This window comes from Pleurodeles waltl, chromosome 8 (assembly GCF_031143425.1).
Source record: "Pleurodeles waltl isolate 20211129_DDA chromosome 8, aPleWal1.hap1.20221129, whole genome shotgun sequence".
Classification (NCBI taxonomy): domain Eukaryota; kingdom Metazoa; phylum Chordata; class Amphibia; order Caudata; family Salamandridae; genus Pleurodeles; species Pleurodeles waltl.
The window spans coordinates 369,270,740-369,287,810 of NC_090447.1; the positions used below are offsets into that span (position 1 = coordinate 369,270,740).

At 43.6% G+C, this 17,071-nt stretch overlaps 1 protein-coding gene across 1 annotated transcript in view; it reads right to left on the reverse strand.

Annotated features, from left to right (window-relative positions):
• MYO16 (myosin XVI) overlaps positions 1 to 17,071 on the reverse strand; it is a 2,485,855-nt gene that overhangs the window by 394,287 nt on the left and 2,074,497 nt on the right. Inside the window, exon 30 of the mRNA XM_069204246.1 lies at positions 7,351 to 7,588. Within this exon, the coding sequence (XP_069060347.1) occupies positions 7,351 to 7,588 (238 nt within the window). The remainder of the gene's footprint in view (positions 1 to 7,350; positions 7,589 to 17,071) is intronic.

Consider the following 17,071-nt stretch of genomic DNA (forward strand, 5'->3'; position numbering starts at 1 on the left):
TCCGAAGACAGAGACCTAAAATGTCAATGCTCTTCCCATGTCACATCATCCGAGTGACAGGGGAAAGTCGACAAATGTTTGGTCTTCTTTGACTTCTTCTTCTTGTGACCTGAATGTCCTGAGGACTTCGAATGGGACGAAGAAGAGTGAAGATAGCTCCCTGAGTGGTCTTGTGACTTCCCTCTTGATCGAGACCAGGAGCGACGTGGAGTTGAGCGGCAGGTCACCATGAGTTTTAGGAACCGCTCCTTCAAACCCTTTGGGTTCATGGCACGGCACCCGAAGGACAACTTTGGGTCGTGGTAGCATTCCAGGCACAACAAACACACGAGGTGCAGATCGGTTATCGACATCATTCGGTGACAGGAGTCACACAGCTTAACCTATTCTGTGCCTTGGACGAGCTGATCTCGTCCAAGGCACCGGTTCGCGGGTGCCTTGGACGAGATCACCTCGTCCTGAACCCGGGAACCGGGGGGAGCGCTAGCGCCCCCCACCCACACCCCTCGGTCGTGGATGGAAGGTGAATCCCTTCCCCTTTCACCCCTTTCACCCCCCACCCCCCCTGTGACGTTGGGGGGATAAATTAATTTTAGGCCATTTCTGCCCCCTGGTTTGGTAGGTTTCCCTAGGTGCCGGCTGAGCTTGAGGCCAAAATCTACAGGTAGGCATTTTGCAAAAAACACCTCTGTCAAAAAATTTGATGTGTCCACGTGTGTTTTGGGGTATTTCCTGTCGCAGGCGCTAGGCCTTCCCACACAAGTGAGGTATCAGTTTTATCGGGAGACTTGAGGGAACGCTGGGTGGAAGGAAATTTGTGGCTCCTCTCAGATTCCAGAACTTTCTGTCACCGAAATATGAGGAAAATGTGTTTTTTTTGCCAAATTTTGAGGTTTGCAAAGGATTCTGGGTAACAGAACCTGGTCAGAGCCCCACAAGTCACCCCATCTTGGATTCCCCTAGGTCTCTAGTTTACAAAAATGCACAGGTTCGGTAGGTTTCCCTAGGTGCCGGCTGAGCTAGAGGCCAAAATCTACAAGTAGGCACTTTGCAAAAAACACCTCTGTTTTCTGTCAAAAAATGGGATGTGTCCACGTTGTGTTTTGGGGCATTTCCTGTCACGGGCGCTAGGCCTACCCACACAAGTGAGGTATCATTTTTATTGGGAGACTTGGGGGAACGCTGGGTGGAAAGAAATTTGTGGCTCCTCTCAGATTCCAGAACTTTCAGTCACCGAAATGTGAGGAAAACGTGTTTTTTTAGCCAAATTTTGAGGTTTACAAAGGATTCTGGGTAACAGAACCTGGTCAGAGTCCCACAAGGCACCCCATCTTGGATTCCCCTAGGTCTCTAGTTTTAAAAAATGCACAGGTTTGCTAGGTTTCCCTAAGTGCCGGCTGAGCTAGAGGCCAAAATCTACAGGTAGGCACTTTGCAAAAAACACCTCTGTTTTCTGTCAAAAAATGTGATGTGTCCACGTTGTGTTTTGGGGCATTTCCTGTCGCGGGCACTACCCACACAAGTGAGGTATCATTTTTATCGGGAGACTTGGGGGAACATAGAATAGCAAAACAAGTGCTATTGCCCCTTGTCTTTCTCTACATTTTTTCTTTCCAAATATAAGAGAGTGTGTAAAAAAGACGTCTATTTGAGAAATGCCCTGTAATTCACATGCTAGTGTGGGCACCCCGGAATTCAGAGATGTGCAAATAACCACTGCTCCTCAACACCTTATCTTGTGCCCATTTTGGAAATACAAAGGTTTTCTTGATAGCTATTTTTCACTCTTTATATTTCAGTAAATGAATTGCTGAATGCCCAGTATAGAATGAAAACCCACTGCAGGGTGCAGCTCATTTATTGGCTCTGGGTACCTACGGCTCTTGATGAACCTACAAGCCCTATATATCCCCGCAACCAGAAGAGTCCAGCAGACCTAACGGTATATTGCTTTCTAAAATCTGACAGTGCAAGAAAAAGTTACAGAGTAAAACGTAGAGAAAAATTGCTGTTTTTTCACCTCAATTTCAATAATCTTTTTTTCAGTTGTTATTTTCTGTAGGAAACCCTTATAGGATCTACACAAATTACCCCTTGCTGAATTCGGAATTGTGTCTACTTTCCAGAAATGTTTAGGTTTCTGGGATCCAGCAATGGTTTCATGCCCATTTCTGTCAATGACTGGAAGGAGGCTGAAAGCTCAAACAAATCGTAAAAATGGGGTATGTCCCAGTAAAATGCCAAAATTGTGTTGAAAAATTGGGTTTTCTGATTCAAGTCTGCCTGTTCCTGAAAGCTGGGAAGCTGGTGATTTTAGCACCGCAAACCCTTTGTTGATGCCATTTTCAGGGGAAAAACCACAAGCCTTCTTCTGCAGCCCCTTTTCACATTTTTTTTTTAAAAAACGAAATTTTCACTGTATTTTTTTGAATTTCCTGGCCTCCTTCAGGGGAACCCACAAAGTCTGGGTACCTTTAGAATCCCTAGGATGTTGGAAAAAAAGGACGCAAATTTGGCTTGGCTAGCTTATGTGGACAAAAAGTTATGAGGGTCTAGACGCAAACTGCCCCAAATAGCCAAAAGAAGGCCTGGCACAGGAGGGGGAAAAGGCCTGGCAGCGAAGGGGTTAAAACCGGTCTTCAATTACATCCTCGATGCACCAAAACATTGACAACAATTTGAAAAAATGGTCAAAGTCAGTTAAAAAATGACTGAGGGTAGCTTTCCCCTTACCTACACGTAGGCTGGCACGGAAAGAAAATAACTGACATCAGCGTGCCAGCGTGGTGCTTATCGCGAGGTCATCACAGCGACCAGAATGCCAATGATGCACACAGAGTCGACTGACACCACCTGATGGCGTCTAAGATTACTGCTCAGAGAAAAATCTCCTGATTGAGTCTGATGCTTTGGGGAAATTCTAAGGTAAGGAATCTGAAACTAGAAGTCTCTATAAGATATTATTTTCAATGGAGGTTTATTTTAAGTCCCTAATTCATTATTTTCCACAGGAAGCCGTTGCAGTACCAATTGTTGGTTATGTGTGGTGCTGGACATAAACTGTTCCTTTTATGGCAGATGTAATTTACATTTGTAACTTTTTCTACAGCCCCTTTATCAGGAGGTGGAGATGTTTAAATCTACACTTTTGCGTAACTTTACACTTGGATTTTGTATATAGCCAAAAGTAGTAAAATTATTCAAAATTGTCAAAGTAAATTACACATGTAAATTACTAACAAGTGTTAAGTTACCTTTGTAGATAGACCTGTCTGTGAGTAGACGTAATGTATAATCAACTAATAAAATGTATTTCAAGCAAATCGAAATGAGTGCTGGTTTCTCACGTAAATTGTAGAATACATGCCTCTGTAAGTTGCAAAGTCCCAGAAAGTTGCTATTTCAAATGTCCACTAGCATAATCTCAATATGAAATTAAGTCTCTAGTCTACTAATAGATGGTGTCTCTACTGCTGTTCCGATTTGAGTGTTAGGGTCTGTTTGAGAATGACGGGACTTAAGGGAACAACAAAAATACATTAAGCACTTACTACGGTCTCTTTTTCCTACAGAGCATGCTATGAAGACACTGATGGCTGCTGACAGTGGTTTGATAGTTTAAGGAATTAGGCTTTTTAACAGTACCACTTCATGATAAAATACATGCCAGTCATCCACACCTGTGATATTTCCTTTCTCTCTTATGGAGTGAGTGCAGGACTGTTTGTCCTATACAATGCATAAAGAAATGTACAATAAGCTCAAGTTTGAATCAAATTTGGGAGAAACTGTAATTTCTTTCCTTTACTGCTGCTGCTCTGTGCTACATTATTTATGACTTCAGAGTATGGCTTAACACTATTATTTTTCTGCTTTATTTCTATGTTGCAAAATACGTATACTGCCTACCATAGGTCAAACTGTTGTGTGTTGCCTCCTCTCTGACACATTGGGCCTAAGAGCAGTTCAGCTGCTACCCTACACTTCGCTATTAATTGCATGAGGTGGCCTTTATAAGTGAGAGCTCTGAAGAAAAAACAGGTCATAAATCTTCACACTCTTTTCACCTGATAGCCGCCAGTGTTCCTGTCCACATTTCAATGTAAAAAACCTAAACTTTTCAGTTTTGACTTAACATTGACCCGGTGATTTTTTCAATAACGTTTACCTCAGACCAAGAATATAACCTGGTGCTAATCAACTGTACCTCAGATCATCTTTCTGTTCAAGAAGTAGCTCTGTACATCAGTCTAGAGAAAAGACAAAAACAGTCTTGTCTTTCCGAGCCTTAAAAGTACAGGTTCTGCCCTTGTTTTTGGAGAAACCTTAGACAGTGTTAGATTGGAGAGTATGGGGAGGCTTATTGCCAACTTAGAGATCATTCTCCAATGCCATGTCAAGACTTGAAGACTAGCCTGCTGTCTTTGTAGAAGAGGAAGATGTACCAAGACCAGAGAGCTGCTGTATGCTTCTTTGATCACACACTAACCAGGGGGTATTTTTGGAAATGCAGAGGCTAGCTGCAGAGACTTTGCAAGAAGGCCTTATCTCAGTGAGCTTGTCCACCTTCGCAAAGTCTACATTCTAATCCTGCAGCATGTGCTTGTAAAACAGTTATACCCACTGGTGTGCAGGATTTGGATGCCCTTCAAGAACGGTGGCTACTATGTTCTCATCAGAAGCTCTCATGGCAGCAGTAACCGAGCAGATTGCCCCTGAGCTATGTAGACAGTCAAAACGGATTCACATGTACACATTGGTTTTCTTTATCTTGTTTATGGGTGTCATTAGTGGTGTCCAGCCAGTCCTCATCACCCGGGGAATGGGAACATGTGCCTCAACTAAATCAAGTATACCATTTGTGAATCATCATTATTTCAAGGTACTACAGGGGCACCCTTTAATTCCGACTTGCCATCCTAAGCAACTACCCCTTCATACTTATACTGCAGGCGCTCTGTGTTGTACCTCAAAAATCTGTATCATGATCATCCAGCTTCATATCAATCATCCTTAAAGTTTTTTTCATCTTATAGCAAATTGATGTTCATTGGAGACCACTGGCCCTGACTTTTGTCTTAAAGTGTGCATAAATAAACTCTCAATTGGTTTTCCCGTTAGGCTACCATTGTGTTGGGAAACTCATTAAAGATCTTTTGTGGTGGGCTTAAATAGTGGGAGAGCATGCAACAACCTTCACGAGCTTTAGCAACAAAGACCCAAATCTGAAGAGATACCTTTTTTCTCAAGTGAGTTCTTTGCTTTGTTCTCTCAACCACTGTTTTTCTCAGCTACTAAGGCATATGCCTGACATACAATTTAGCATGTGGAGACTGGGAACTATGAGCTGATGAAAGAACTAGAGAAAGGAGTTTCCTGGTAAATTAATTTCTGTTTGAACTGGTGTCCCTGAAGAAGCAATCTGTGCACCCATAAATCCCACTCACTTACTCAGCAGTTAGCTTTCAGTGGTGGTGTTAGCCTTGGAGGTTTACAAACATGCACATAGTTCAGAATTCATAAACTCGTCTCCTTCCCTTTTCCACCTTCAAAGGGATCAAAGGTACATTCCAGCCGATGGTTAACATAACTCTATTTTCTTTTGTAGGAAAGGAAATGGGTCACCCCTGGGATTTCCTGTTCTTAATTTCCTTTTTTTTCTCACACTCAGGTGAGTGGTCACCTGCAGCAGTTGAATTAGACACCCCACTCTCTCTTGAGGAAAAATAGATGGAGGATTGCCTAGGAAATTGAAATTCTGTTGACTATTTCTGGCTGGAAGTGCCCTGGGAAGGGGTAACCTAGGATCCAGCAAGAAACAGAGGCACCCTGAAAGGATCCATATGGGAAAATCATCAACAGTTTGGAGGTCAAATAGCCCAATGAATGCACTCCAGGAGGCTGCAGTTTTCCACCAGGAGCAAAGCAGTGCCAAACCTGTGTAAAATGTTTAACAGCGTGTAGAAATCTGCATTCTTATCAGCTCCTTGTATGTGACACTTTCCCCACCGCAGTGGTGCCCGGGAGGCCGAGGGCTACTTTTGAACATCACCTGGTCCCAGGTGAGAGTTTTATACCACTCCAAGGAGGACTGGTGGCCAAGGACTTAAACAATGTGTTATCCTCTCTGTGCTAATTCTCCATGTTGTTTACTCTTAGGGGTGGGGAGCAAGTGGGATCCAAAGAAGAGTGCTCCCTATTCTCAGGGTTGCCCCTGGCCTCCTCAGCATGGCACTGAGTGAGTGAGACCTCCCAGGTCACTCCAGTGCTCGCCTGGAAGCTGCTGCACGGAGGGGTCTATCCACAGCCAGGCCAGAGAGAAACAAACTGCCGTTGTATCTCTTCGAACCGCTTAGATCAAAATCGGCATGCAGAGCGGCAACCATATTGCCGAGCAGTGGGAACTTGCAGTGCAATCTGGAGAACACTAGCACATGTGACCATGAGGTCAGAGGCATCCATGTGCCTTGCCAGCATGTTCAAATTCAGACTGGGCAGATGCATGAAATACCTCTGGTGACTGGCCTTAGTCGCATTAAAGTTATGTTCAAATAAAAGTTAATATCAGTTTGTATTTCTGGTATAAATGAAATTTGAAGGCAGTGTATATTTTTGATACTACCTTAATTTTTTAAAATTGAATAGCTTATGTTCCACTCTATAATTTCATGATTTTTTAATCAGTGCAAACTTCATGCATATGGTAGGCTATTAAAGTGAAATATTGCGTTTCTAAGAATTAAGACCCACTGCTGCACATACTAGTAGAAGAGTCTCTGGCATCGGGGTCTTGACTAATTCCAGGGGAGATATTTGACTTGGAGGACTATTCTTTGCTGTGTGCCACATGTAAATTATTAGGCCCTTTAGAGAAGGATCACATGGCACCTCCACCTGCCAGTCTGCATATAGATGTTAATTTGTGTGTAGTATTTGGTCTTCTGCATCATAAAGTCGTTTTTCTTTTTAAAGGTAAAACTACTGACCGAACAGTGACTACAAAGTGTTGTTTGTTGCATTGCTAAGTTCAGTTTATTTAGCTCTCAGCACCTCCACTGTATAAGCCTCGGATTGCTCTCCCTCGCTACTGTGAAAGGCAAGTCCTAAATGGGATACTTGATTCGTCTTTTGTGGGTTTTTTATGGGGACCCATGGCACCAATATCCTTCTCACTGCACTGATACCACCCGAAGCAAATTCTCACACACACTTGAAATAAAAATCATGTGTATATTCTTGTTCATACAAATATTTGCCACAGATATAATGAAGTGGCCCTCCACTGTAAATGTTATAAACATGTGATTGTGGACAGGGAGACAGGGAATGCAAAGATACATTTCAAGTTACCTTTTGGGAGGGTCCTCATGTTGTTTTGTGACATCCAATTCGTAAGTAGAGTTGATTTCATTCCGTGACCGGTCATTTTCCCGGGCTATATCTGAGGCATTCTGGATCACCAATGCGTGGTAGGTTTCCAGTCCCATGTCCTCTGCATTCTGAAGAAATGCCTCTATTGAAGTGTTTTCTTGATGTTTGATGCTCATTTTTTGTAGCATCTTCTGGCGGGCCATAAATCCTCTCACAACTGTCAAAAAAGGAATAGAAATGGCCCAGTTAACTAGTAAAGGAAATCTATACTATGAGACAAACATATTAAAACATAATTCTATTTAGTATTTACTTGCAAACACTCCGCGTTCCCAAGAACAGCAAAATTCACATTTTGCTAGGTTTTGCATTAATTTCTGAAGCTATGTTTTCCATAACTGGTCCACTTCTCTATAGAGTGTTTTTTTCATCTACTAACTTGTCATCTTGTGCTCACTTTGGTTTGGGGGCAGCACAATAATTTGAGGGATAGAGCAGTATACCTAGCAGACATTACATAAGATAATTAAAGTTGAATCAGATGTGATGAATAACTGCTTGCCATTTCCCCATTATCAATGAGCTTCGTTTATTGCTGTCCTGAACAGTTTCATCTTCAAGATTTTTTAAAAAATCAGGTAGTTTGATTCTGCAATTGGGCAACTTTTGCTGAATTAGAATACAACTGGATGTTCTGAGATCCCTTGGTTTGGTGGGGAGTCAGGTTTTTACGCAACCCTGAGCTTTGCCCCTGTAGGATTTGAGAATGGAGCAAACAATAGATTTATTTTAATTGTAGATTTCACAGAAACCATTCAGCGACTTGTTCATATGGGGACGTTTTCTGGCATTGAGATGGTAGCAGAGTATGGTAGCCTGATTCTCCACTTCCTGTCACCTCTCATAAGTATTTTTGTAAAGATCAGCGTACACAAGGTTTTGCAATCGTTAAAGCAGACCATCTACAAGGCTTAGCTCCACTCCATGCTGAGATGGAAATAGTTATAGCTAGCTGGATGTCTTTTACAATTATTTTTCGCTGGGGGGAAGGCGAGGTTAGTATCAAAGATGGCCCCTTCGTTTTGAATTCCTAAGGGGTGTTCCATAACTAGTAAGCCTTTCGAATACAGGACAAAATGCAGGTCTTAACAATGGTTCCAACTAGTACCAGGTTTTCAATTTTGGTTATGTTGTAGCAGAGAGTCTTCTTACATCCACTGATGTTTGTGGTTCGAGACATTTGGTAACGTTTGAGTGATCATCCAAGTCATTATGTAATCTAACGAGAAGGTGAGTGCTGTCTGTGTGCAATTTTAAATGGATCTCGTAGTTTTGGAGCACTTGCATCAATACAAGCACGCAGACATTGAAGAGGGGTGGTGGAGAAAGATGAACCATGTGGCATGCACCAGAGTAACCAGAGACAATCATATTGACATTATTAGCTTACTTTCTGTGCATTTTGAAAGACAGGCAAAGAAGGATAAGGCTGGACGATGTAGCCTGCTTTATATTTGTCCTCCAATGTGCTTTTATATTTGAATTTGTTGCACAAGATGATATGTAATGGAACATCATAGCAAAAATTAAATAAATACATTGATTCCGGCACTACATGCTCAGATCCAGCACTGTGCAATTTAGCACAGGAAAGTTCAAATACTGCCAATGTTTTTCTGTTCACAAATTCATATGCCACTGACTAAGATTTGTTTATGCGGTGTAACGTAGTAAAAAATTGATCGTGTGGTAAGGCCCTTAGCGTGATCACTTGTGCTCTCTGCATACAACGTGCAGTTCATTTGAAACCGGTTTACTCCAAAAATCATTTACATTAAATACTGTTATGTTGACCAAAAAGCTCATTTTAGGAATATAGAAGAGACAGCAGGGGCTGATGACGCAGAAATGAAGGATTTTACATTTGGTAGCGCATAAACGTAGTGCTGCAATAATCAAGTGTGACTTTAACCGAACTAATAAAGATTGTACGGGGACAAATGTGCCCTCAGAGTAGTTCGCCAACATTTATAAGCGTGCTTTATATAACGTGATGTATTAGAATTGTACTAATCTGACATAACCGTAAACGTGTGCCATGATTTGCTTGTTAGAAATGTTTTAGCTTAGCATAACTTTAGTGGAGGCTTTGGCCTAGTTGCCTGTCTCACGGTTTAGATGCTCGTATTTTTCCAATGTGCTAATAAACGTGTATTCTTGCTTGAAGCTGTACTTTTCCAGTGAGATCGGTTCACATGCTTATCTTTAAGGTTTCGTGCCAGCCTGGCATCTTCTTCTTTGCTCCAAGGTCAATCTGCAGGTGCAGACAATGGACGCTCTGAAAGTGAGTTAATTGGTAAAATATGTTGCAACTTACGTTCCCGACTCCAAGGATAATGTATGCCTAGGTAGAAGCTTGTGAACTGTAGTTTTTGATTGGACAATTTGAAGCCAACCTATGAACCCTCCAATGGAAGACCCTACTGGACTTGAACTGTTGTCTATTTAAACCAGGTGCACAAGAAGAAAGCAGCCATTATTAGCCCATTACGAACTTTACCAGCCATTGCCCGCCATTTGCAGGACATTGCAGCTATTATGGCCCACCTTGCTGCGACGCCATTTTGAAAGAGACTTTGATGCTTTCTCTAATCGAGAGAAAGAGACTTTAAGAAATTCTCGCCCTAGAGACTTTAACTTTGATTCGTCCCTTTGCATGAAGTAATAGTTTTGTCCTTTATCTTGCCGCTGTGAGGCAATTGCCCCGTCCACCCTGCCCCCTTTGCCCCCGTCCCATGCTGATCGAAACCGGTACCTGTGAGACGAAGACTTCCTTGAATGCTGATTGAATTTGGTAAATATGAAAGGAAATTGTAAAATTGCATTGTGTTCTTTTTAGGTAACCAACTGCTGATTTTTGATAAGAGCCCTAGTTAGGAGTTTTCTAAATTAATGTTGCTAAATTGTTTTTGCATGAAATCCCACATGCAGATGCTAATTTGAGGTTAGATGAGGATTCATCTGTCGCACGATGCAATTTGAGACCTTGTTATGCTGACCAATGTATGCAATTAGCCCATTACAGATTATAATTTTAGTGGTTTGCATTGCTATTATCGAATGCATTGTTATTCAAATGCTGCATAGATTGCATCTGTTTCGTCGTTATGGACAGCTATTAATGTTCATTTACATATATCATTTGGTGTTGAGACACGTTTATATTGTGCTAGCTTTGTTAATATAGGGAAATAAATTCATTAACTTTGAATAAACTGGTGTGGTTATTCATGACCGAAAGGTCATGGTTCGCCGAAATGTTTTCTGGATTAATTGTGAAGTGTTATGTTGATCAGGGTATTGCTTATGTTCGTTATTAATTATTGATTTGATTAAATTGATTACTCTCGGGTGAAGAGAGCCCCACTTGGTCAAAAGATTCATCGGCCTAAGAGCGTTCAGATACAGGTAACTTATTAGGTCGTAACGCTCTATCAGTAGATGGTAGCAGAGGACGGTTTCGCCCTTTGGGACCCCATTCGAGAGGTATATGGTGTTGAATTAACGGTTTCGCCCTTTGGGACCCCATTCGAGAGGCATATGGTGTTGAATTAACGGTTTCGCCCTTTGGGACCCCATTCGAGAAGTTGAATTAGATTTTTCTTGGGTAAAACAGATTGAGAGAATGATGATGGGCTAAGTCCCCCGCGACTTTCCCGGGATCTCGGAGCTTGCGAATGGAGAGAATGGAGGTGTGAAATCGGCGTTGGCGGTACTAGTGACGGTATGAGTGAAGTTAGGATTTTGCGCTTGCACAGCTTATTGCCGCAGATTGTTTGAAAAGGTTGCGAGGATTTTAGAAGAATAACGAGTGTTAGAGTAGGGAAGTCGTCGAACTTCATGTGTATGTGGCGCTTTGTGCAGGAAAAAGGTCCACGTGGTTGTTGTTGTTGAGACGGGCCCTGCGAGGTCAAGAGACTCCGGAGTATGTTGAAAAGTGTATGAGACACTTGTTTTATGTTGTGGTCTGGTCGGTTTAATAGGTTGACCGGGCGTGGTCAACGAGTCGGTACGTGTGTTAAGGGAGTGAAAGAAAACTTCGACTTCGGGCTTTGACAAATTCTAAGTGCACTAGAATAGATCATTGACAAGTTGAGAGCAGATCTGCGGGTCAGATTTGCTTGCGAAAGTGGGGACCGAGAAAGATGGAATAACTGCCGAGGCTAGTGAAAAATCCCTAAGGTCCTGAAGCGATTGTGTTACCCTTCCTGTAGTAAACCGACAGATCTGTTTTATTATTATTTGGTTGCTCGCGATACATGCTAGAAGTTGTTACGAGAGGAGCTGAGTGAAGGAGGACTAGCCGCGAGGCTTTGTCAGCCGCAGTGTGTGAGTGTGACGTCACTAGGAGCCGCGCTGGGATAGGTTGGTTGTAGAGAAGGGTCGCGCACGGATTGGACGCAGTCCGTGGGGCTCGATTGGAAGGGGAAAGGCAAGCGAAGAGTATTCCGGGAATTAAAGTCACTTATTGATTACAAATTTTGTGAAATAAAAGACGAGAAAATGAAATTTTTGAAAGCATTAAAGAGTGCGATGAAGGGGGAGTCTTACATTAAAGCGAGCGTAGGAGAGGAGACGCCACCCGAAGGTACACCAGCTTACATTGTAATGGAGGAAAGGGGGGTAGCTCCGTGCCTTTGGCTAAAGCAATGGCATAAACTGACAGAGAAACATGGGAGCGTAGCGTTCCCGATCCATGGGACATTCAATATAAGGATCCTAGAGAATTTGAGATTCGCGATGTACGACATGAAGGTACCTCCAAGGCCAGCACAGTTTGAGGCTCTAGCGATTTGGGAACTAATGGCTAGACAGCAACAGCAAAAGAAGTTCGAGACCAGGATAAGAAAGGCAGAAAAGACACTAGCGGACGCTAGGTGGGATAATGCACAGAAGGTGTGGAGGTCAGACATATTGCAGGGGATAAAATTGTTTCCCGCAATTGCTAAGGAAGAAGAGGCGACAGGCAAGAAAGCTACCTGTAAGACAAACAGGAGGTGTTCCAAAGATAGAGAAGACGAGTCAGATGATGAGGAGTTCATCATGCAATTGCTGAACGACCGTCCACCACCTTATGTAGAGAGTGAACAAGGTCCAAGTACCAGTTCTGCCCCTCCGGCACCGGTACAGAATAAGGAAACTCCGAGTTCAGAAACGCCATCGGGATCTAAGGACCCGAGTTTACTGTTCACCCCGCAGATACCGCAGGTTAGGAGAATATACCCAGATGTGCCTATATTGAAAACAGCAGAAAATTATCAGCCGCAGGTCCCAAGGTACTACAGCAGTGACAACGGTACGGGAATGATTCTAGATCCAACCGTAATGGGAGTACAGAATGGTCGCAACCCAACATTGGCACAAGCTGAATCAACACAGTTTTTGATGCCTCAAAAGCAGATGCAGGGGGGAACCGCACATGCTCAGATGACGGGGAGTCAGACGGGCATGCCGGCAATGATGACCCATAGTGTAGGAATGAACATGCCTCAGAACATGGGGAATGGACAGAACCCAGATGCGATATCCCTACCCATTACTGTAGGTCCACCGGTACCTTTGTACGTTCAGCCTAACTCAGGTATGAGCGGTCAAGGATCAATGGTGCAGAATGGGACGGAAAGGAGGTGCATAGAAAACACGCCAGAGACAACTCCGATAGTGGCTCAGCCAACTGGATCTGGGTCCTTGATGGAGTTTAGTCCCATATGTGCTCAGTCAACAGTGGTGAGGTCGAGTCCCCCACTGATGATACCGCTATCATCGAATACTGAAAAGTTGCCGCAACCATCAATGGCAGTCGATGTGAATGCTACACTGATGGGGTTGAATGCGCAACAGCTGACACAGTGGTTCAACAGTCTGAATTCCACACAAAGCTCAGCCAGTGGGAAGGGAGAAGAGGACTATCTGAATAGGGTCAGGTTGAACATGGAAGCAGAAGAATTGGTGGAAGGGACTATGGGTGTGAATAGGTTAGAGTCCTACTCGGAAGAAGAGCTGAGGTATCTATGTCCCAGGATTACGAGAGAAGTGAACAAGGTACATAGAAGCTTGCAAGAAATAGCTGACAAAAACGGGATTGAGATAGACAAGACAAAACACTTGAGCAGGAGCTATAGATTGGATTTCAGGTCCACAGACTTTGAACACATGAGGTCAGCAGGCATGAAAACGCACCTTAGAGAATTGCTGCAGAGTGCACAAGTGTGGAGGTGCTTAGACAAATGGGAAAGCAGGTGGGCAAAGAAAAAGGAAAAGAAGAAAGACAGTGTCCCAGAGCACAGCGAGAAAAGACCACAGAGTAGTGATGCAATAACCATGTTACCAATGAGGGAGACAGCAGGGGGAAAATTAATACATGTACCGTGGCACAGAAGCGACATTCAGTCTTTCACGGATGATTTTCCCAAACTGAGAGAGAAGCCGATTGAATGGTATCAACAGACTGATAGGTTTGTAAAGCTTGCAAAATGTCTTTGGGAAGACCTGAACACCCTCTTTGAGATTGTGGTTCCGGCAGATTTGTGGGAAGACTGCAAAAGGGCTGTAGGTTGGCCGACAAGTGAACCAGAGAGAGACAGGGATACGGGTGCACCATCACCTATGGTAAGGAGCTTGTACTATAAGGTGATTGAGCATTTGAAGACGAAGGTTGCCGCGAAAAATGTGGATTGGCAGAAGATTGATCGAACTGCCCAAGAGGCTAAAGAGTCGATTCATGGTTACTACGAGAGGTTGCTGAAGGCGTTTAAGAACTACAGTGGCACGGAAACAATAGAGGCGAAGGACATGCTTCATTTTGTGTTTAGATTTGTGGAAGGGCTGAGACCAGAGATAAGTCAGATGATAAAGACGCATTTGATTTGTTGGCAGTCGAAACCGATTGATGAGGTGGTGAATTATGCGAAATACTGTAGCGACGAAATTGAGGTGAAACAGAAAAGATTGAAAGAGAAAGTGATGGTGATGCAACTTAAAGCAGCTCAGACAGGTCTGCAAGGTTTGCAAGGGTTGCAAGGGTTCCAACAGCAGATACCGCAGCCGCAACCGCAGGGAAATATGGTGTTTCAGCCACAGGCGAGAGGCAGAGGCAGAGGAGGCTTTGGGAGTAATGGTCCGGATTTGAACACTGTTGTGATTCCGAATGGTGTGCAGGCAATGAAAAAGGTGATGCCGTGTCACGTGTGCGGAATCGTCGGACATTGGAAACGCGAGTGCCCGATGGTGGTGCAGGAAGGTGCAGGTGTTGGTCAGCAAAACAATGATGTCAATGCATTCCAGACAATGAGGGGACCGAAAATGAGAGGTCCAAACCCAAATTTTCAGACCATAAATCAGCTGCAGGGATTACAGCCCATGCAGCCGCAGCAGATGCAGATGCCCCATATGCAGATGACGCAAATGCAGCCAATGCAACAGCAGTTACCCATGGTACCTAATCAGCAAATGCAAATACCCTTGGCACCAGTGAGTCAGCAGCAAGTGATGCTTCCTCCACAGGTCTCGAGTCAGGTGATGAGTACAAATGGCACAGTACAACAGTTCCCATTACACAGTGAGAATGGAATAAACAATGTATGGGAGAGTGAAAGTTCAGATGAGGAGGGAAATTGTGTGCTTGCAGCATCCTTGGAAGTTGATCAAAAGGGTCCATATGTAGAGGGAAGAGTCATGGGTCATCGTGTCTCATTCTTGGTTGACACAGGAGCCACACGTTCAACTGTTAGGAGCATTGAAGTACCAAATTTGCCACTCTCGGGGAGGACAGTTCAAGTGGTGGGAGTAGCAAACAGGCACCTGACGAACCCAATCACAGATCCAGTACCAGTCAACATTGGTAACTATCAAGGGTTACATAATTTTGTGGTATGTGACTCAAGCCCGATAGCACTGTTAGGGAGAGACCTATTGTGCAAATTGGGATGTTCGATTATGTGTTCACACAATGGAATTAGAATTCAGACGAGCAGTGATGGGGAAGAAGAGGACAGTGTAGAAGGGGATGAGATGGAAACTGTCGATGAAGAATATCCTCTGATTAACCTTCTTCCGATGATAACTGAAGAAGATATTCCAGCTGAATTACGGGAAACAGTCGGAAAGGAAGTGTGGGATATGACAGGAAAAGAGGTGGGATTGGTGAAAGGAGTGGAACCAGTGAAAGTGACCGTAAAACCCAATGTAACCTTTCCCCAGACCCCACAATACCACATGGCACAAGACACCCTCATGAAAGTCGCCCAACTCATTGACGAGTTTGTAAAACAGGGAGTACTGAAAGAAGTGTTAAGCAGTCCATGTAATTCACCCATCATGGGACTAATAAAGCCGAGTGGAAAGGTCCGAATAGTGCAGGACTTGAGGAAAATAAATGACATCGTAATAAAATGCTGCCCTGTAGTACCGAATCCAGCTGTGATAATGTTTCAAATCCCTTGCGATGCCGAGTGGTTCTCAGTCATCGACTTGTCACAAGCATTCTTTTCGGTGCCTCTTCATGAGGACAGCCAATTTCTCTTTTGTTTCAAATTCTTAGACAGAGTTTACAGTTGGTGTCGAATTCCTCAAGGGTTTTCTGAGTCACCGTCAATTTTCAATCAGATTCTAAAGAAAGACTTGGAAGCATTAGAATTGCCATTCGAGTCAACCCTAGTACAGTACATTGATGACTTGCTGATTGCATCTAAGACAGAAAGTGGCTGCACAGCCGACACCATTGCTCTACTGAACCATTTGGGAAGGAATGGACACAAGGTGTCTCCTTCAAAGTTGCAGTTCTGTCAGAAGAAAGTAAAATACTTGGGTCATCAAATAGAGAAAGGGTCACGGAGAATAATGAAGGAAAGAATAACAAGTGTACTTCAAATGAGTCCACCAAAGACAAGGAGGGAGGTAAGGAAGTTTTTGGGGATGGTGAGCTACTGTCGCCAGTGGATTCCCAACTTCTCAACTCTAGCAAAGCCTTTACTGAAACTGACCCAGAAGGATGCTTTGGATGAAATTGAGCTGAAAGGAGATGAGATGGATGCTTTTATTGAATTGAAAGAATGCATGTGCAGGGCTCCAGCTTTAGGTATGCCTGATTACACAAAGCCTTTCACATTGTTTTGTCATGAACGTGATGCATGTTCTTTGTCTGTCTTGACCCAAGCCCATGGTGGCATAAACAGACCAGTAGCGTATTTTTCAGCTACTTTGGATCCGGTCGCAGCAGCACTTCCTGGGTGTTTGCGCGCCGTAGCAGCAGTTGGTATCAGCCTCACTCAGAGTGAAGGAATAGTGATGGGACATCCATTAACAGTCATGGTCCCTCACTCAGTTGAGATACTTTTGACCCGTTCCCGAACGCAACACATGACTGGAGCAAGACTCACAAGGTATGAAACGATAATTCTGGGCTCACCGAATGTGCAGCTGAAAAGGTGCACTACGTTGAATCCAGCAACCTTGCTTCCCGGTGAAAATGCCGAAATTGAGAACGCTGAATACGTCGAGCACGACTGCCTTCAGGTGACTGAATTTTGCACAAAACCCTGACCTGACATTAAGGATACTAAGGCCCGTATTTATACTTTTTTTGCGCCGCATTTGCGTCGTTTTTTGACGCAAAAACGGCGCAAACTTGCAAAATGCCATT